This window comes from Ceratotherium simum, chromosome 27, assembly GCF_057802395.1.
Source record: "Ceratotherium simum simum isolate JZ-2026a chromosome 27, ASM5780239v1, whole genome shotgun sequence".
NCBI classification, from domain to species: domain Eukaryota; kingdom Metazoa; phylum Chordata; class Mammalia; order Perissodactyla; family Rhinocerotidae; genus Ceratotherium; species Ceratotherium simum.
Window position 1 is genome coordinate 4,591,868 of NC_141926.1, and position 21,009 is coordinate 4,612,876.

General features: G+C 55.4%; 1 protein-coding gene across 2 annotated transcripts in view; it reads right to left on the reverse strand.

Moving 5' to 3' along the window:
- The window catches only part of UMODL1 (uromodulin like 1), a 59,992-nt gene that overhangs the window by 11,517 nt on the left and 27,466 nt on the right, over positions 1-21,009 (reverse strand). Inside the window, exons 8-17 of one of the 2 annotated variants that reach the window (XM_004429625.3) lie at positions 19,902-20,014; positions 18,077-18,296; positions 12,156-12,293; positions 10,813-11,056; positions 10,484-10,689; positions 9,043-9,300; positions 6,924-7,036; positions 4,148-4,361; positions 3,223-3,360; positions 1,445-1,764 (exon numbers count right to left, since the gene is read on the reverse strand). In XM_004429625.3, coding sequence (XP_004429682.2) covers positions 1,445-1,764; positions 3,223-3,360; positions 4,148-4,361; positions 6,924-7,036; positions 9,043-9,300; positions 10,484-10,689; positions 10,813-11,056; positions 12,156-12,293; positions 18,077-18,296; positions 19,902-20,014 — 1,964 coding nt within the window. Of the gene's footprint in view, positions 1-1,444; positions 1,765-3,222; positions 3,361-4,147; positions 4,362-6,923; positions 7,037-9,042; positions 9,301-10,483; positions 11,057-12,155; positions 12,294-18,076; positions 18,297-19,901; positions 20,015-21,009 lie in introns of both variants that reach the window. The other variant, XM_087417818.1, reaches the window with a different exon arrangement.

A 21,009-nucleotide genomic window follows, 5' to 3' on the forward strand; every position in this document is an offset into this window, starting at 1 on the left:
CCTCGGGAACAGCCCGGCTGTGCTGATCACCAGCATCAGCCAGGAGCTGCCGTCTCATTTATAGCATCTTTCATTTAGGTTCTATGAGCCCTGCAGCCCCCTAACTCGGACCTGAGAACCACAGGGTGGAGGTCCAGGCCCCTGAGTCCCTGCCCAGCAGCCCAGCTCCCTGGAAGAGGACAACCTCCCTGCCCCCATTGCCACAGCCAGGCCCCCTGCTGAGACCCTCCTCCAGTCCCATCTCCTACACTGGACCCTGCCCCCTCCTGCCGCCCACCCACCCACCCAGGGCCCAGCCACCCCACCCAGCCAGGCCCCCTGGACATCCTCTACCTTGTAACTCCTCCCCCTGGCTTTCTGACCTCCCTAATCTGGCCACTGCCACATGTCCCCTGGGTACACTCATGGTCCTTCCAGAAAGAAGGCTCTCTCCCCCACCAGGAGCCAATAAGTCCTCCAGGGTGAACCCAACCCCCTACCCCCTATTTCCCCGGGGGACAACCTAGCCCAGTGCTGCTTCTGCTCCCCTCAGTGCCCAGAGCTGGCTGAACTTATGGAAGGTGCTGGTTTTCTCTCCAGCCTCCTGTGTGCCTGGCATGGCCCTGAAGACTGAGCCTTGGCGCTCAGTGGGCCAAGTGTAGGGGGGAGGGAGGAGAGAGGGGATGTGGGAGCGTTAACTGTGACCTAGAGACACCCTGTGAAGAAGGAGCCAGGTCAGCCCACCATGTGGGGGAATGCTGGGAACCAGAGATGCTCAACGTGGGCCGGGACCACCTGCCCAGAGTCACCGAGTGGGCTGAAGCTCCAGAGACCCGCTCTGCACATGACATGCGAACGCCTCCAGGCCAGGACAGTCCCACTCCCATACTGGCCTTCCCTCCGTGCCAGAGGAAAGACTCTGGAATAAAGAGAGTTTTTGATAGGATCACAATCCCTCTGGCCAGGTACTTCTGATAATGTCACGCCACTTCCTCGCCAATGTGCATGCGCATGCGCGCGCACACACACACACACACACACACTCTCACCTGCACGTGTGCACATATGCACGTTCTCACACACACTCACCTTCGAATACAGGCTCTGAGCTTTCCTGCCCCTTCTCTCCCCCTGGCTCTCATCCTGCCTGTGCTTCAGAATCACTGGGAGGAGTTTTTGAACCCGACTCTGAGACGTACCCCAGGCCCTCTGCAGCAGAATCCCTGCAGGGCTCCCTCTTCGTTCTGGGTGTAGCCTGGTCCCCAGTGAGAACTCAACCCTATCCTGACTCTTTGCTGCGTCCCCCACTTAGAGTCAGAGACCTCACCATGCAGTCTTTCCTGATCCCGGCTAGATGTGGACCCGCCCCATGTGGAGATCCTCCCCATGTGGAGATCCTCCCCATGTGGAGATCAATGCCCCCTGCACCTCGTGTGCGTCCCCAGCCTGGCTGCCCAGGCCTTACGCTTTGCACGACGGTCCCGCACTCGCTCCACCCTGCCACCAGGAGTACGTGCGTGCTGTTGGCGTCGCTCACGTTGCAGGACGGGTGTCCCAGGTACAGGGAGGACTCAGGGATGGACTCCTGCTGCAGGAAGCGCCTCTGGATGGCGATAGCCACCTTCTCAATCTCGCAGAGCACCCTGACCGCTCCGGTCAGGTTCAGCCGCCGGGGCAGGCCCTGGGGGGTCAGGTTGGCACCCGGCACAGAGGCCACCCTAGTGCCTGCTGGGGTGGGGAGCTGCTCTGGGCCAGGGACCTGGGTGGCGTTGCCAGGAGGGTCACCTGCAAGGCACAAGGAGACAAAGGCAAAGGGTAGGTCTGTGTTTAGGGACTGCCATGGGAGGGCCGGGGGCCAGGAGCGGATGGGAACTGCTCTGCACCTTGCAGGGGCACACACCTGGGTTGCACATTCAAGCCACAGCCGCACACACGCACGTGTTACACATTCCTGCCAGCCCAGGTAGCTGGGCCTGGCTTGGCTCCCCGGGGATCGAGAGGTCCTCTGCCCTCCCAGCCTCTCCCAGGCCGGCGCTGGGCGTGTGCCAAGCTGTGGACTCAGGACAAGTCGTCTACCCCCGGGGGCCCTGAGCCTATTCCCTGAGATGTGTTAATGATGGGTACTCTCAGGATCCTTGAGTCCCCAGCGCCTACTCCAGCTTCCTACGTCCCCCAAAGCACTCTCGGTTTCAACCTCTGGAAGAACAAGGAGGCTCTGCGACAGCGTCCACCCGTCTCCGAGGGCCCACTCCCCAGTCTGCATGAAGCAGACTCCAGACCCACCTCGGCCCGCTCCCTGGGCCCTCCTTACAGCCCAGCTCCATTGCCCGCCACCCTGGCCTCTGCCTTCTCTTGTCTCAAGGTGGGGCTCATCCAGGGCTCTCCTCCTCACCTAGCTGCCCTGTCTCCAGGATGCAGTCCATCCAAATCCCTCTTCATGGTGTGCACAGCCTTCTCAACTGGCTTCACCCGCCTCTGGGCAGCCTGCCTCCCGCCCTCTCCCACCCACCTCCTGCAGGCCCCCACACTGCAGCCAGCCCACACTGTGCGCCTGGACCATGCCCGCCTTCCACAGCTCTGTTCTCGCCATCGCACTCACCCACCACACCCTGCCCCACTGCAGCATCCTCCGCCCAGTGCTGTCTTAGCTGTCCTTTATGACCAGCTCAAAGACTTCTCTTCCGTGGAAGCCCTCCCTCCACACTCATGGGGCTCAGACAACATAGTCTCCTCCGAGCCTCCTGCTTCCACCTCCGCAGAGCACGTTCCACATTCCCCGTTGACATTCCATAGTCTATATTTACTGGTATAAACGTCTGTCTCCCTCCACTTGACCACAGAGCCCTGGATGGCAGGGGTCATCTGAGACGACACACCTGAGTTTATGTGTGTATTGTCTCATCCCGGGCATCAGAAGAACACTTGGAGATATGAGGTACCACCCGGAAGATCCATGGAAGAGTGTGAAGGGACATGAATGCACACACACGTACACACATGCGTGCACATACACATGCATGAACACACACGTCATACCCACACATGGGCACACACACGTGCGTGTACACACAGAGACACACACGTGCACACACATGTGCATGTACACACACACACGTTAGGAAACTTGCCCAGGACATAAAAACATGCTGACTTCATTTGGAAAAGAAGCACTTTGTCAACAAACATCCTTAAAAGAACAGATTATCCAACAGCATTCCAGAAAAGGGCCTATGAGAAGATTACCTTCACAGGGTCTTCCAGAATATTCCACAGGGAAGTCGGGGGCGCCTCCTGAGCAGCTGCAAGTGAAAGACCCGAGGGTGTTGCGACAGGACGTGCCCGGTTCACAGTCGTCCTCTCCCTTCTCACACTCGTCGTAATCTGTGAGACACACGGAACAGAGAACAGGAGAGCGTCACTGGGGCTTGCGGACTGCGGGGGAGAGAGGCACGGCGGGCGGCCGTTCACAGACAGCCTGCGGGGAGGTGCGCCCAGGGAGCAAGGTTGAAAATTATCAAATGAGAACAGAGACCAGCAGTTCCGGAGAGTTCAACAGACAGGGCAGCGCCCCGAGGGGATGGGAGTGAAGCCAGTGTCTACACGTGAGGAAGCAAGCCCTCACTAGAAACCGAGTAGGCTGGCACCTTGATCTCGGACTTCCAGCCTCCAGAACAGTGAGAACTAAATGTCTACTGTGTAAGCCCCCAGGCTGTGGTGTTTTGTTATGGCAGCCCGAGCTGACCAATACAATGTGAGAAAAGAATCTAAACAGCCTTTTTTCTCCACTTTTCTTTTCAATCATTTTTACTAGGATCTCCTTGGAAACTGCTTGGGAGGAAGTTTAGCTGCAGAGAGGGACATATCTGCCCTCAGCCCATCGAAACAGGCATCAGAGGAGGAGCAGGGCGGGACACAGCCCTCAAAAATGAAGCAGCATCTCTAGGAATCTTGTGGGTTCACCCGAAGATGTTTTCAACCCATAACCCTTTAAAAAAAACCATAGTCGCGATAAGAGAGGTGCGGGTCCCATCTGTCTCACATTTTCATCTCCCGCAGGGGCAGCCCTTAAGAAGAGGCACATGGAACGAGAGGGAAGGAGTAGCTGGGCTCTCGCTGCCTCTCATTTTGGAACGCAGTGAGTCTCCATCGGGGCCCGAGCCCCGCGTACCCTGTATGAAGGTGTCTCCTCCGACCACCTCCAGCAGAGAGGCGTTCTGGAAGGCGGCGAGGAACGCGGCAGACACCTCCCGGACATCCACGTCTATGACGATCAGCAGATTAAACTCCACCACGACACTGCCGTTGGTGATGCTGATCACCTCCACCTGCACCCCGCCGGCGTCCAGGTGTCCACGCATGGTGGCCGGCAAGGAATTCCGCACCTTTGGAGAAACAGAGCACGTGAGAAGAGCCGCCCTGAGAGAGGAAACGGGGGACAGGTGTCCTGAGGTGGCTCCTCCTGGGATTCCAGCCAGCCGCAAGCCTGGCTGTGGCAAAAGGTCAAAGCCACAGGTCAGCCCTGGGCCCGTTCCTGTCTACCGAGTCCCCAAGCCCAGTGCAACTGCCCATGGGTTCTGAGATGCTGAGAAGAGCCCCGTCCCCCCAACCAGCCAATCAGTACAGGGCTATGTGGCTTATAACTTGGTAGAGGGCTCACAACGGCATTTAGAATCTGCTACTCTTAGCTCAGGGCCACGGAGGGCGGCGGCTGAACGAGTGGTCATGGAGAGGGACACCACATCCCTCGCTTCATTTTTTCTAGAACAATCCTTTTGCTTCTGATACCACAGAACATTCCCCTTCCATTCTTCTTCCCCACCTTTCTGAAAACTGCTTCCTGTGAGCATCCCTAGTGGGACAGGCAGTTCCCACCTCTAAAACCCTTGTTTTTCCTTCTGTCACTTTGGACAGAATCCTGCATCACATACTATATTCTTCTGTTCTAACCCACCGTGTCCAAAATGCCCAGAAAGACACTCCATCTTATAACAAGACCGAAGTCCATGTAACGCAAATCTATGGAAAAGTGTGCCTCTAGGGGTTGCCCTCACAGAGAAGACCTCGTCTTCATCTGAACTCAGTGAGATGCGGTGGCTCAAGGCACAGGCTCATGGGTCCACTTCCCAGCCTTGTGACAGCCGACAGGAGCAAATCTTTTGTTGCTTATCAGAGGCTGCAGACTCTCAGAGACCCTAGAGCTGCCTGTCTCACATCACATGGCTGACATCATTACCGTTTTAATAGTTGGATCTTTTCTGTCTCTCCCTCTGTCTCTTTTTCTCTCTGGGACTTCCAGAGAGGGCTCTGTCATAGGCTTGGATTAAAGTTGCCTTGGGTTACATTTCAAACCAACTTCAAAGCAAAGTTCCAGACCCCTTGCTAGGAAGTGAGAAGGAACAAGGTGCAACATTAACCCATGACCTCCCCAAATTTGTCTTCAAGTCCTACACATGTGATAAGTTGCACAATTGTTTGCTATTCTGAAATTCTAGACAAACAAAAAAATTGTCCCCAAAAAGAGGCAAAAGAGGAAATGGTTTGAAGAGGAAAGATTAATCGGGAAATGAAAATGGAGCTGCTCCATGTGACCACGAGAGCTTTGTAGACTGATTTCAGCGCTTGTTGCTTAATATCATGGGTAACATTTCACCTAAAGAAGATGGTCACACACTTGTGAATAAAACCCTCAACAGCTCTTGAATCCACGCACTGGGCCGGGAGCTGGGGACCCTGGAATAAACAAGGCAGGACCCCAGATCCCCAGAAGCCCCAATAGGACAGTTCCTGGAGGGTACGTGGTCCGTTTCATCAGTGAGTAAGGCTGATAGGGTTGAACAGAATCAACCGCAGGGCCGCCTGCATTGCTAAGGCGCCATCATGCTATCACTCGACCTCTAGGTGGCGCTGCCAACCTCTCTCTATTCTGTGTCTCAAACTCCCAGAATAAGGTAAAAAAGCTAAAATGTAAGAGAGATCCACTACGCAAACAAGATCACCAGATTGACAAGTGCATTCTTCATTCATCAAAGGGTAAACTAACCTTCATCAAAAAAGAATCTTGTTATCGCCCCCTTACTAAATCGTAACAATATATCATCCCAAAGAATGGGATGGCAGAGGGAAGCACAAGCAAGAATACAAAAAATACTTTTTTTAAGGCAGGGATCACAGCAGCATTATTCACAATAGCCAAAAAGTGGAAGCAACCCAAATGTCCATCAATGAATGAATGGACAAACAAAATGTGGTCTATCCATACATGGAATATTATCCAGCCATCAACAAGAATGAGGTACTGACACATGCTACAACATGGATGAACCTTGAAGACATTAGGCTCAGTGAAAGAGGCCAGACACGAAAGGTCACATATTGTACGATTCCATTTCTATGAAATATCCAGAACAGGCACATTCATAGAGACAGAAAGCACATTAGTGGTTGTCAGAAGCTGTTGGGGGTGGCAGGGGAATGGAGAGTGACTGCTAATGGGTGCAGGGTTTCTTTTTGGGGCGATGAAAATGTTCTGGAATTAAATGGTGGTGACAGTTGCACAATTTTGCAAATACAGTCTAAACCACTGAATTGTGCACTTTACAAGTGTGTTTTATGGTATGTGAAATAGATCTCAATTTTTTTTAAGGCAGGGCAGGGACTTTCTCCCCCATGGGTTCCATATCAATAAAGAAGTTTCTCTGAACAGGAAACAATGTGAAGCGAGGATGTGGCAGAGGAGAAGGCGTGTCGGCCACGGCCTGACGCGTCTATTTAATGGTAGATCCAGCGTTGCGCAGGCACCATGCCAGAGCTGGAGTCCCAGCTTCCTCCACAATGAGGAACCCGTAGCACCTACAGGTTGAAGTCTCAGTTGGCTGCCACTAGGATACTACCCGCCTCCCTCCTTCACATGCCAAAAGGAAATAAGAACCGATTTCATCACTTACCATCCTAAAGAACAGCTCTAGGAAGTCCCGATACTCCTTACTGCTTGCATTGCGGAAGGATTCTACGTACCCGACATTTGCGATTCTGACTTTCCCATTGAGTTTCTGGGCCGCTGCGGGATGGAGAATAAACATTCTTGAAATGGTAATGTACCAGGCAACAGATGACCATCTCTATCTTAATAGTAGTATGTTTATGTTGGAAGAACATCAAACCGAGGCTGACTGCGCTCTAGAAAGAAGGAACAGTGCCCGGCACACACAGCCCACCAGATTCCAGAGGATGCTGGGACAAAGCCTGGGCACAGAAGGAGAACCTTCCAGAGGCCGTGGAACCAGCTCAGCCCATGCACCTCTCTGCCCCTCCCTGTGCCATTGTCTGTGCACAGGGTGGCCAGGTAATCTGGCAGCAAGCCCGGACAACTTTGAGAGCTCACGGAGGTTCTACTCGGTAATTTTCCAGGGTCACAGATGAACACCGGGCTGTCCCAGGCAAACCAGGACATAGGGTCGCCCTGCCTCTGCTCAGAGCCCACGGCCCACGATGGCGTCCAGAGGTCCTGATACACTCAGCTCTTCTTCCTCCCCTACAGCCCTGCCTCTCTGCGTTTTAAGGGTGGTCCCTGATTTGCGCTGGTCTGTTCCATCTCTCTGCACCGTAGGGCTTCTAGGAGTACACGGTGCAAGAATGTAGTCCAGGAACATCGCCCGGCCGCATCCTGGCTTCCGGCACGGCAGCTGTCTCAAATCTCCTTCGGTCCTTCACCAGATGCTTGTGAAGCATCTGCTGCCTGCCAGCCGTTCTGGGCAGTGAGCGAAAGAGAAGGACAAGGTTGTCCTGTCAGGGGCAGAGAGTGTCACCCCCAGGAGCTTGTTGCCCAGGCGTATGGCAAACCACAGACCTGTCCCACTGTGCATTCCTGGACGAACCCCAAACCCATGTCCTTGGGGTCACTGCTGTCACTGAGCCTGGGGGCCATCTGTCCAGACTCACGGCAGCTGGAGCATGTGACCTGATCTGAAAGTCATCAGGAGCAGGACAGGTGCACAGGACAGGTGCAAAGGACAGGTGCACAGGTGAGAGCCGATGTGGACCCACCTCAGGCACGGGCTCACACGCCCACAGGCAACCCCTCCATCCAGGAGTGGGTGAGGCCTTCAGAGGCCAGATTTACATCGAAAGCGTTGAAAGCCCAGCACCGGCTCTCAGACTCAGGGGCCACCCTACAGGACGGACCAGCCAACAGTGACCTCCCCTTCTCCAGCTCGCCGTGAACTTGCTCAGTAGCATCATTGCACACCATCTTCTCTCTAATCTCCCAGTCCACAGCTAATCAGTACTTCAAAGTATATAAACAGAAGTTCTACACTTTTCTGACGGTCCCCCAAAAGCCATCCCCCAAGGGGTGTGCACCCCACCTTGGGGACCACCTCTATCAGCTCTTGGACAGCTGCCCAAGATCTGAGGACTCATCTGCAACATCAGGTGTACCCTTGGCTGTCCAGGTAAGTTAGACATTCAGGAAAATATCCAGATGACAAACGCTAATGTGGAGAAAAGGTGAATTTTATCCGAATGAATAACTATTGACAAGGATCTGCTCCACTTTACCAGAGTCTACGTTTGATTCCTCATTTAATTCTATTACTATCCTTTTTTCTCTGCGGCCCCAGGCTCTGTAGGCCATTCATAGGTCGGCCGTCTGACGGTCTATTGTGGTCTTTCCTGAAGCCAAAGACGAGTCCACTGAGAGTGAGGACAATCAGAGGGAATGGATGACACTCAGTGGACCAGCACACATGCCTTTTCCTGCCATGAACACAAGGGGACACAGGGAGCAAGCGTCTGCAGCCCCTGCTGGCAGAGTCTGGAGCGCTTTGCCACCTCTTTGCCCACCATCTGCCCAACACCTTCCCTGAAATGAGCCACCTCCTGTCCAGCCTTCACATGCCAGCCGTGTATGGAATGAAGTGAGCCAGGCGTTCCTATGCTAAGAAGAAAACAGAAACCCAGCGCCCGCAAGCACATCCAGCTCTTTAAACCTTAACCCACCAAAAATCTTTTTATACTTCTCTCCGCCCTTTAAGAACAAACGGCGGTGAGCATTAAACCCCTTACCTGTCCTCACTCTCAGGCGAGCTCTGGCACTTTCTCTCTCACATACTTTGGCCACTATCTCGACCAGATACAAGACGCCGGGCTCCAGCCCCGACAGCACCAGACTTGCATCCTGGGTCTCCAGGTGCACCGAGGGGCTCCGTGTGGACGTCAGGGTGAGCTGGAAAGTGGGGCGCAGGGCGAGATCCGCCGCCCATGCCACGCGGAAGCTGGTGCTGGTCACGTTGGAGACCGTGACCCTTCCGATGGGGGCGGGAACTGGGAAGGGGATGTAAACACTGAGATTAAAATCAGTGAAGCCCTTCCAAGAAGAAAGGACAGGAGACGCCTCAACGGAGGCTAAAATGAAACACACCGCTCGGGGACGCGAGACGTCCTCAGGGGGCGCCAGCCCAGGGAAGTCCTACGAAGTCCCCCTGCTGTAAGCAGCACACGTGGGTGCAGGGTCCCTGGACGCCCCTCCTGAGCCTGGTCCTAGGACAGCTGCCCTGCCCCTTCTGGTTTGGTTTTCTTTCTGCCCCTGAGGTCCCTGGACTTCCCAAAATGAAGGCCTCTTGAGCAGGTTCTGGGTGGACTCCCCGAGGGGTCAGCGTGGGTGGCCATTGCTGGCTACAGAGCTGTTCTTGCAGGGCGACCCGGGGGCGCTTGACAGTCCTGGCTCACGTGGACTTAAGAGTTCAGTCTTGGAACCTGCACCGTTCAGCAGAGGAAACGCGTCGATGGAGCTCCATTAAATAGCTAGTTCCATTTGGATGCAATCCAGGGTCAGGCTATAGCCCAGCAAGCTCTCAGAGAGAAGCCAGCGTGGCCTCCCTCTGCAGGAACGGCACAGCCAGGCCCGTTTCCCACACGTGGCTGCTGCCTGTCTCCTGAGGCGTCCCCCGGGGACTTTGGCAGTAGATAAACCCCCGCGCGTAGAATGTCATGTGGAATTGCTGGGGGTGCAGCACGGCTGGGGGATGGGCGTCAGCATGGCCGGGGATCAGCACGGCTGGGGGTTACTGCACTGCTGGGGATGTGTAGAAATGTTGGGGTGCCCAACACTGCTGGGGGATGTGCCCCACTGCTTAATGCAACACACGCACCCCACAGGCTCCTCCCGACGCCTGACTTCCTGCTCCCGCTGTTGGCAGACAGAGGGGCTTAGGAAGGGGGGAGGGAAGGACTAGAGAGAAAGCACGGAGACCAAGTTCTCATCCTAACAAGACCAGAAGCCAGCCACCGAGGGACAGAGCTGCCCAGCACCCCAGTTTGTGGAGCCATGAAATGAGAAATCCACCCAAATGTGTCTAAAAGGCCTTCCAGTGACTGGAACTCAGTGAGTCCCAGACAACTTCCTGGTGACTTCCAGACAACTGGAATTCATACAGACCATGTGGCTCCCAGTGCTCTCGGGCCTCAGGTTACATGTCCCCCAAGATGCCCCATTCCAGGCACTCACCACAGGCCAGGGTCTTCAGAGACACAGAGGTGGGGGCTGAAGGCAGGTCTGGGGAGCCGGAGGGTCCAGGGTCTGAGTTCTGCTGCTGCGTGGGGTCCAGATGTGCTGGCAGTGTGTCCTGAGTGGGAAGGCTGGTGTGCCACACGACGTGGCCTGTGGGGCCCTTGGTAGGAGTGGGCCAGAAGGACGACTCCATGGTGGAGTTTCTCGATAACCATCCAGTGGGGTCCAGAGGGCTGTCTGTGGCCCGGGGAAGGGAGCTGTGGGTTGGTCCGGGAGCCCAGCTGGCCGTCCACTGGCCTGTCCCCAGGCCTTGGGCCACACTGAACGCCTCCTCCACATCCTGCCCTGTGCTGTTCCTGTTCTGCTCGACCACGCTTATGCCCCCTCTGCTGGGCGGGGGCCCTGGGGTCCAGGCCTGGCCTGTTGCAGGGGTGGTGCCCCATGGGTGCTGGGGGTTGGGTGACAAGGTGTGGGTCTCCAGGCCAAGGGCTGTTGTTTCCATGCCGAGAGCTGGAGCTGTTACCCTTGCGGCTGGAGACAGCACACCTCCCGTGGGGCTCACCACGTCACCTGCCAAGACACAACCACTCTCAGATGGGGCCTCTGGTCCAGAAACGCCTGAGCAAAGCCCACCAGGTGCCACCCACAAGCAAGAGCCCCCCCAGGTGGCCCCCAAGTGGGGTCCCAGGCCATCTCCGTTGGTGAATCTGAATGTGCAGTGGGGCCTGTGTTTGCAGTCTCCCAAGCACACTCGCAGAGGGCAAGGCAGTGCCTCTCCATTAGTTAAATGAGGAGGCTGGGACCCGAGAGTGGGGCTCCACCTGGGTGGCTGCAGAACCAGGACATTAATGCAGGGCGTGCTTCCTGCAGGCCTCAGATGAATCCATCAGGCCTTTGGGAAAATGGGGCAATTTCCCCAAATCTGAGCTCAGTATGGGGCTTGGTGCTGGTAGCTGCCATCAGCCTGCTGGACATCACATGGATAAGAAAAAGAATGGGAGACGAGAAGCGGGGTGGATATCAGGAGGCAGGACAATGTGGGTAAGGAGTAGAGGTCCCCCAGGAATAATTCTCTGCTGCTGCTTCCAACCAGAAGGCCGCAGCTGCGACGCCAAACAGGTGGCTAAGCGCCTCCACCGCCCAGCTGCGTCCAGGGCAGACACTGCTAGTCCATCTCAGGACTCTAAGTCTATATGTTGCCTCCTCCTGCTTCTCAAGTCAGCACTCCAGCGAGCCCCAACCAACCAATCAGAACTGGCTCCCCCAAAACAGAGACGTGCCAGGACTGGGGCTCAGAGGCCCCATGTCAGGCCTTCTCCACGCTCACCTGGGCTGCCACACACTCGGGCTGCAGGCCACCCAGGAAGGGACCCCCTCAGGGGGCTGCACCATGACTTATGTGGACCCCTTCGTCCATAAGAAAATTAAAAGTCGTATTTTAAAACTGCATTGGTATAAAGGCTAGAGTCATTATTATATGTTCACCATTATTATATTAGTTTCTTTCTTTTGATTTTAAAAGAAATTCAAATTAAAACATTTCCGTGGGCCCGTAAGAGTATGATGGGCCCTTGGCACTGTGCCCTGATGGAGAAGTCAGCCCTGCCCCGCCCCGGGTTCCCAGGGAGGGGGCATGGCCCGGAGTGGGGGGTGGGGAGATGGGGCGCACCCTCACAGGCCCGGCCCGCGCGGGAAGGGTTGGCGTCCCTGGCCGTCCGGCACCGGCAGGTGTAGGAGCCCTCGAGGTTGACGCACTCAGCGGCCGGCGAGCAGTCGTGCTCCAGGCTGTCGGCACACTCGTCCCAATCTGTGGGCAGGAGAGACAGACAGGTGCCAGTGAGAGAACGGCCTGAGGCCACTCAGAGCACAGAACTTCTTGACCGTTGTGCAATGAACGGCCGGAGAGTCGAGGCTGGGAGTCAGAGGAGTGCCTTGGCGTCCAGCAGTCCGGAGGAGGCCCTGCATGGAGCCCTCCCCGGAAGCTTCTACGTGAACCAAGGCAACCAGCTAAGATCTGCCTGCACCGACCTTCACCATCGGCTGCCTGATTTGGGGGCAAAGATTAGGGAATGTTGGTCCTTTTAGAGGTATTAGCACCCAGAAATGTGAATATATTCCTCTCTGTCTATTCTTTGTTCCTAGACCCCAAAATCAGGATGCCTTCCCTTATCTCTCATGTGCCAACATCCCCAAATACTCAGCGTTTCAACAAAGAAAAATAACTGAGCCGGAAGGCGTCTGGCTTTCCGAGTCATCTTAGAGTGTCCGGGTGTTCAGACAAGGACAGGAATGGCCCTTGAGCATCTCCTCCCCGAGTCCGAAGAGTGTTAGGTGATTCCCCTCACCCCTGTGAATCCCCTCAAAGTCCCCCAGTCCTTGTTCACCCGCCCACGCCCAATACTACCCCGCAATTTCCAATCAGCGGCAGCCAGGACTAGCGTTAGGCCAAACTGGGAAACGATCTTCATCAGGACACCGTTCCCTTCTCTATCTCCCGCCCTCTGCTCTCCTCTCTCCTGGTCCCCGGGGTGACAGCCACGCCCACTCCTGCACCTGCTCCACGAAAAATCTGATGGGCTCATGCATTTTGACACGCAACTGATCGATAAAGTGCTACCTGCAACGAGCATGATTAATCTTGAGGAATAAACATCTCGAGCTGTATTTCAGGCTGGGAGGAGCTGGTGTCGGGGGCAGTGTTCCCATGCCCCTAGAATTCCATCCTCCAGCCCAGAGCCTGCTCTTTGGGTCACTGCCTGTCCCATCCCAGCCCCAGGTGAGCAGGTGGCTCTGAACAGAGTCACCTCTGCTAGGGGGGGAGCTGGGACGCTGAGAAGGGGGCTCGATTTCCAGTGTGGGGTGGGCTGCGAGACCCAGTCACAAGGCCCCTCTGCTAATGCTTTCCTAGACCTGCAGGTTGAAGTGCCCGATCCACGTCCCGTGAGCCAGAGGAGCCAGGCTTGGCCGGGATTTAAGTCAAGATAAGGGACAAGTTTGGTTTCATGCAGAGAAAACTGCAGCCAAGTGCTCTAGGCTCCTTTTGTGGTTTTCAGTTTTTCTTCTGTGACCTTCACGGAAGCAGCTCCCCTGAGACCAGCAGGCTGATCAGCTGATGCAAGTTATACCCCCCTTACTTGGTTCCCCTCCACCCCCAACCCCGCCCAGGGCTCCTTTGCAGACAGGGCACTGCTGGTCTGGCCCCCAGATCTTCCTGGAGCCCTGCCCGACCTCCAGCCTGCAGGCAGCTCGAGGGGTGCCGGGGAGCTGGAGGCCGGGATTGAGCCCAGGCTGGCCGGGCAGCGGGGTCATGAGGAGAGCAGAGGTCCCAGCTGAGACCCAGGCCCAGACCGCTGAGCACCTGGCGGCTACTTTTAGCTGTGGTGACTCACCTAGCCCTTGATCCCCCCAGCACACAGCTCACAGCCAGCCTGGAGGAGGCACAGACAGCTTTATTTGGTCTTGTATTAAAGCCAGAGGCCAGGTGGTCTCCAGTTCAGAGGGAGGAGGCAGGTCTGCAAGCAGTGAGGGCTGCCAGGTGGCCTCTGCACCTCCTGGGCTTGCCAGACGAGGGCGCAGGCAGGAGCCCCGTGCAGGGGGCTGCCCTCTGCTCCTGCCGGCCCTGCAGTTGGGACAAGGGTGTGGCCCACCTCCCAGAGGAGGGAGACAGCCCTCCTGTCCTGGTCTGTGACTCCTGGTCCAGGTGCCCCACACCTGAGCTGGCCTTAGGAACAAATCAGGGAGGCCCAAGAACAGGCTGCCAGGTCCCAGCAAGGGGCGCCCTCCTCAGCAGGCCCTAGGCTGTCTTGGGGCTGGGGGTGCCCTTCGGAGGTGAAGCCCGGGCCAGAGCCCTCCTGTCTCCTGGGGGCCAGCATCAGATTCACACTCGAGGGAAAAGAGGGGCACAGAGAACCTGAATCTAATGGCACCACACACAGAGGCTGGACAAAGGGCAGCCGCCATCGAATCTAAAGAAAGATAGTCCACATAGCGTGTTGGCCCAGCCAGCAGGCCAGGTGGACGGTGACAGTCCCAGGGCCAGGCTCCCTCTGCTCACATCCCTTCTGTCACTGCCTGCTTAGAGGACAGCAAGGGCCCATATGGCTGCAATGCTGTCGGGAGCATGCGGCCGACAGGGAGCTTTGGGCAGCACGGTTAGGCCTGTCCTGATGCCCACAGGAGGAGGTAGCTGTCCAGCCGGCACTGTGGTGACCCCAGAGACACCAGAAGACCCAAGAGGACTCCTCACACAGAACAATGCCATCGCCAGAGCCCCATTTGGCTAACGTCCACACGGAACACTGAAGCCCAGAGGCTCCACGGAAGAGGCAATGCAGAAGGCTAGCTGGTCATCTTCACTCGAGAGCAAATGAGCAGGATGGTCCTTCCCGAGAGCAGATCCTAAGGAAGGGGAGAGGCAGGGCAGGAGAGCCAAGGGGGGCGACGGGAAGGGAGCAGGAGAGGAGCCCCAGTGAGGAGGACCAGTGGGGCCCAGGGCACCCCGGAGGACCTTCCCAGCTGGAGCACTCATCCGAGATACGAAAGCTGAGCCTGGAAAAGAGTTAACCTGAGATGTGGGAGGTGCTGTTGGACGTGTGCCAGGCACGGCGCTAAATCATACCTGCATCTTCCTTCATTTACTCAACAGACCAGGAGGTGGGAGGTCGTTATAATCTCTTCCTCTCCCAGACTAGCACACTGAGGCCCAGGGAGGTGACGTCACTCGTCCAGGGTCCCACCACGAGTGAGTGTCAGAGCTGGGATCCAACCCATGCTAGCTCCCTGCAGCCGTGAACTACCCGCCACGTCAGGCCTCCTCCTGCAGGGCTAGCTGGGCAGGACTCAGGAGGGCGTGGCTCATAGAACCAGGACGCTGCTCAGCATCCAGTCTCCCAATGCACGGGGCACGCCCTCCTGGAGGAAGACCAGGACATGTGGCCACCCGATGACCCCATGACGGACGGGCCACAGGGAGAAGATGAGGTCATGACGACGTGACCCCCCGCTGCTGGGACATGTTGACTCACGGGAGGCAAGCGCTCCCGAATAATCCAGGAATGCTCCGAGGACGCCACCATATCATTTCTGGGAGAGCCACAGAGAAAAGGATCTCTCTTCACATTACACTTTGTTGATTCTGCAGAATGGCGATGAATGTGCTTCTCCAGGTCCCCGGCCCACAGGGCTAGGGGCTCTCAGGAGGCAAGAGCCTTCCCCCCCCATGGCTCAGGCCTGTGGGCCTCCCCACATGGGGGCTGTGGCCCGGGGACTCTCCTGCGGCTCTGGTGTCAGAAGCCAGCGGTACCTGGATCAGAAGACTTGGTACAAGGCAGGGCCTCCTCTCACGTCAATCAACAGCCCGAGGCCTCCTCATCTCTGGGTCCCTGGCACAGGGGGCCTTCCCACAGCCCCTCTCAGCTCCAAAATGTTGAGCAAACAGTCCCTCTCTTTGTTAGGGTCACTGCAGGGCGAGAGCCTGTCAGGGCACTTAACTTCTGAGGGGGCTTCTGGAACTTCAGGGGGATACTTCACAAGCATTTGTCGAGAAACCTAGAACGTTAGCAATACATGACACTGCTTCCTCCTCGGGGTGAGTTTTCTGAGGCTGCCACAACAAATTACCGCAATTTTTAAGCTGGCTTAAAACAAATGAAGTCATTCTCTCACAGTTCTAGAGGCCCAAGTCCAAAATCAAGGTGTCGCCAGGGCCGTGCTCCTTCTGGGGCTCTGGGGAAAAACATTCCTTCCTCTTCCAACTTCAAGGGCCTCCAGGCATCCCCTGGTTTTCGGCTGCCTCCCTCCAGTCTCTGCTTCTGTCTTGGTGTCTCCATGTCTTCTCCTTTTCTGTCTCTTCTTAGGACGCTCATCACTGGATTTAGGGCCCACTTGGATCCAGGATGATCTCAGATCTTTACCTTAATTTCATCTACAGAGACCCTTCTTCCAAATAAGGTCACATTCTGAAGTTCTGGGTGGGCATATCTTTGCGGGGGCCACCATTCAACACACAGCATCCTCTGATAAAGATCTGGAATAACCTAAGCCCTGGTGCCCGGAGACATGGATGGGACCTCATGCAGAAGGGCTGCCTGGACCACCTGAAAATTGCTCAGATTTGGTCTCAGGTGGGCCCTGGGGGCACACTCCGAGGACGCACTCACATGGTGTCCAGTGTCTGCCTGGCACTTAGTCCCTGGGCCTGGGCAGGTGGGACCTACCAGGTGCAGAGGGCCACTGCTATCTCCATCCCTGATGGGATGAGTGACCCCCAGGCTAAGCAGGCAGGTGTTTTCCAGATGTTACTTCAAGTGTGACACCTCCGAGGGCTTCCCTGCATTCTTGAGTGGGGATAGGCTGGGACAGCAAACCAGCACTTGACTGAGCTCAAAGGAGATGACAGAGCTCACTCTCAGAACCAGCTCCCCTGTGGGTCAGAGGGACGTCCATTCCACAGATGGAGCCCCAAGGCTCATAGGTGCAGAGACTGTGGGTACCCTCACTGTCCTGCGTTTGAATGGCAAAACCTTCCTTCCAGAGGCAGCCCTGATGGCCTAGCGGTTAAAGTTCAGTGTTTTCACCACTTTGGTGGCCCGGGTTCGTTTCCCAGTCACAGAACCACACCACTGTCAGTGGCTGTGCTGTGGTGGTGGCTCACAGAGAAGAACTAGAAGGACTTACAACTAGAATATACAACTATGTACTGGGGCTTTGGGGAGGGAAAAAAAATAAAGAGAGGAAGATTGGCAACAGATGTTAGCTCAGGGCAAATCTTTCCCAGCAAAAATACATAAATAAAAAAAAAATTTTTAATGAATAAACAAATAAATAAATAAAGTATATATTAAAAGAACAAACAAACCTTCCTTCCACATCAGCATACTCTGTCTCTGTCTGTCTCTCTGTTTCTCTCTCTCTCTCACCTCCCTCAGTTCCCTCTCCCTCCCACATCTCTCTCTCTGTCTCTATGTCTCTGTCTCTCTCTGTCTCTGTCTCTCTCTGTCTCTATCTCTGTCTCTGAGTCTGTCTCTCTCACCTCTCCCCTCCCCCATCTCTCTCTATCTCTATGTCTATGGCTCTCTCTATCTCTCCCTCACCTCCCTGTCTTCTCCCCAGGCCCCCCATCTCTATCTCTCTGTCTCCCTCCTCCTGCCTCCAATCTGTGGCTTCCTGCCTCAAAGCAACACCAAGAAAAATTACATAATGTTTGAGCCAATGAAATAGATCCACACGCCTGCGAGTCACACAGCGGCTGGGCGGTGCCTGGGCCCTGACACACACAGTGAGCTGCCAGTCCTCTTCCCCCTCGGCATCCTCCAGCCCACTTCCACCCTGCGTTCCGGGCCTGCGGCAGCGAGAGACCCCATCCAAGGGAATAGGCCCCCCGGGGCTCTGTGGTCCATCTAGAACCAGGAGCTGTGGGATGCAGGGGGCTCAGCCCTAGGCCCCCAGCTCCTGTGGAGGAACACAGAATAAGGATTTCAATTTCATTTGCTTTATCTGTCTTTTGGAATAAAGTAAATGTTGACCCAAAATAACGTAGCCTGGACTTTGGAGGGCGTCACGGCGGCACCTCAGGGCGAGGGGAGGACCCACCTTGCACTAGCGTCCCCTGCTGGTCCATCTGGAACACCGTGCTTGCCAGCAGAGGCGGGAGCATGGGGGCCAGTGTGGAGATGCCCACGGGGAACTCGGGGTCCTGGACTGTCAGTCTGAGCTTCACCACCACGCTCCCAGCCTGGAGGGACGCAATCTGCATCCTTAGCTTCCCTCTTCTGTACAGGTCAGAAACCGCCGGTGGAAAGGAGCTTTCAACCTAGCCGACAAGAGGCAACAACCACTCAGACAGAGCAGATCTTTCCATCAACATCTTCAAAACTGTTAAGCGGGATCCCGGCTGTGACTGATGGATGATACACAGAATCCATGTGTTGCCTCCATGACCCAGAGGAGGTGCCCAGCAACCAACCATCCAGGGCAAGCAGAGATGCTCCCCTGGCTCGCTGCATCCCAACTGGGCCTTCCCTGGGACAGGGGAACTGATCACTATAATCAGGCTCCCAGTTGGGGAATGTTAGATGCGTAATCCACTCTGGTGCCCTGAACCTCAGTGTGAAGGTAATTTGTAAGTGCGAGAGACAGACAGAGAGACTGTTGGATTGACTGATGGGTTGACTGACTGACCAAGAGAGACCACCGAGGAGCAATCCTGTGGCTATTTGGAGCTGTATCCCCCTTACTGGGCTGTGTCCCCCAGGACACACACAGGCAGAGCCAGGTGCTCAGGAACACCCACACCCCAGCCAGGGAGACGTGACCTTGCCCCACCTCCCTGCCACTCCATTCCTGCACACACGTGAATACCACGGAGAGGAGAGAGAATTCTCTAAGAAATTTCAAAAATTGATTCTCCCTGCAGGTGAACATTGAGAGGTAACCCTCCTTCAGTCTCTCTCATTTCTACACATCTTACGAGCAGAAGCGCTAACTGCCCTTTTGTTCCAGAATATCTTTCCAAGACGTTTGTATGATGAACAGCCTTAGGAGAGAGGAAGATAGTGGCCTCCTCTAGAGCAAAGGGCAGACCTGTTCACTGTCTGATATAATAAAGAGAATGTCTCTTTCTGGAGCAGGGTTGTGGCTGGTTTACTTGCAGTCCATTACAAAATATTCAGCTTCCCTAATTTTGAGGTTCCTCAGACCCACCAAGTGTGCATCACCCACCCAGGCCCCTCCACATCACCCCGTGGGACTTGGGGGCCAGAAGGGAAACTGGAACGAAAGTGATGCTCATGCTGCCTGCTGTGCTGTGAGTAACAAAGTCCTTTGTCTCCGACCCAGGCAGCTTGTGTCTTCTGCCCACATCCCTGCAACAGGAACACGTTAACTTCTTAGTTTGCAAGAAAGGCAAAATCTCAGACCCTTCTCAGTTCTTGACAGTTTAGCAGGTCACTTTTTTCTCCAGTTCATTATCCGAGGAGAGATAGTATTTGCCATTGACCTGGTTCTCCCAGGTTTCGTGCTGCTGTCTCCCTTTAGCCGCGGGGAGGAATGGATGCTGTGATTACTGGTCAGTGCTCCCTCAGTTTGAAGCCGCTGCAAAGCAGGAACACAGATCACCCAGGTCCTCCAGGTGGAAGGTTTGACAGAAAACCCAGCTGTACCATCAACTGGTCCAGCCCATTTGAATCTAAGGTAAGTATCTCAAAGACGGTTTGGCCCCAAATCTAGATTAAGTGCCTCATAAAGGAGGAGAAAGCATCTGAGCAACTACTGTGGGGTCTGGGCTGGCCCCCAAAGCCTGTGTCGCACGCACTGTGCCGTAGTCACGGAGAAGGAGCTCAGCCGGCGTGGCTGGCTGATGTGGGTTTCTTGCTCGGGACACCCAAGAAAGTTCCCCATGTCTGTGCCCTTGCTTTACCTCGTGGAGCAGTTGTCGAGAAAAGTCCTGGTACTCGGGGCTGCTGCGGTCCAGCAGCTTCTCCGTCACGTCGTGGTTCAGGATCCTCACTGTGACTTCGAACACCTGGGCATCTGAGACACAAGAACGCAAGTTCACCGAACTCTGGTGATCGAAAGTCATGTGCTTTTCTGTCAATGTTTTCCATAAAGCCTGTCCTTTTTAGGGGAAATTTTTTAAAAATTAGATTGAGGCATGAGTCTTAGATTGGGTAGCCAAATGGGGGAAGTCAGTGTAAGGAATATTTTCCTCTGCGCTAGAGGGAAGGGAACTCTCAACATAGCCACACACTTTTACAGTCAGGGCGGGGACATCCACGGAACCAGGTGCAAATGTCACACACGGTCCACACCAGCAGGACTGGGATTCAACTGGTACAACTCAGTAGTCCCTCATGCAGTGTGGCTGCTGTGTCCTTTGCCCATTCTCAACCACGGCCCAGCCAGCTCCTCATGCCGGCCCCACCCAGGCCCCCAACACTCAGGTGACCAACTCGTCACTATTTGCTCAGACTTTTTAGGTTTTTGTGCCAAAAGTCCCATCTCTCAAGAACCTCCTCTGTCTCAGGCAAACAGGTAGAGTTGGTCACCTACAAGGGAGATGGCCTTTTCTTTGGAAGTAAGTGAAGCTGGAAAGACTCAAGAAGGGACGTGGGAACATAACGTCCTCCATTACAGAGAATAACATCCACAGCAGATCCTGCTGTGATCTGACGTTTCTGAAGAGATCAGTTCATACAGGGTGCAGGCTATGTCATTAAAGACCTGCTCACTCCATCCCTCACGAGACAGACCCCCAGACGGTCTTTTATGCAGCGATTTCTGCACTCTGCACACTCTGAACCCCCAGGTTGGGGCTCCCACCTGCTCTGGTCCGTGGACCAGAATGTCTTGGAGCTCTACCGTCCCCCACCCACACTTCCACGTCCGTCCAGAGGCCAGCCTAGGAGAGAACTCCCGCCATCTGGGGCGAAACTGACCGGCGGTCTACACCACCCGGGTACCATAAGACCAGGCAGAGGGGAGATTGACTCACGAGGTGGGGCCAAAGTCGGCCACCTGGCAGAGAC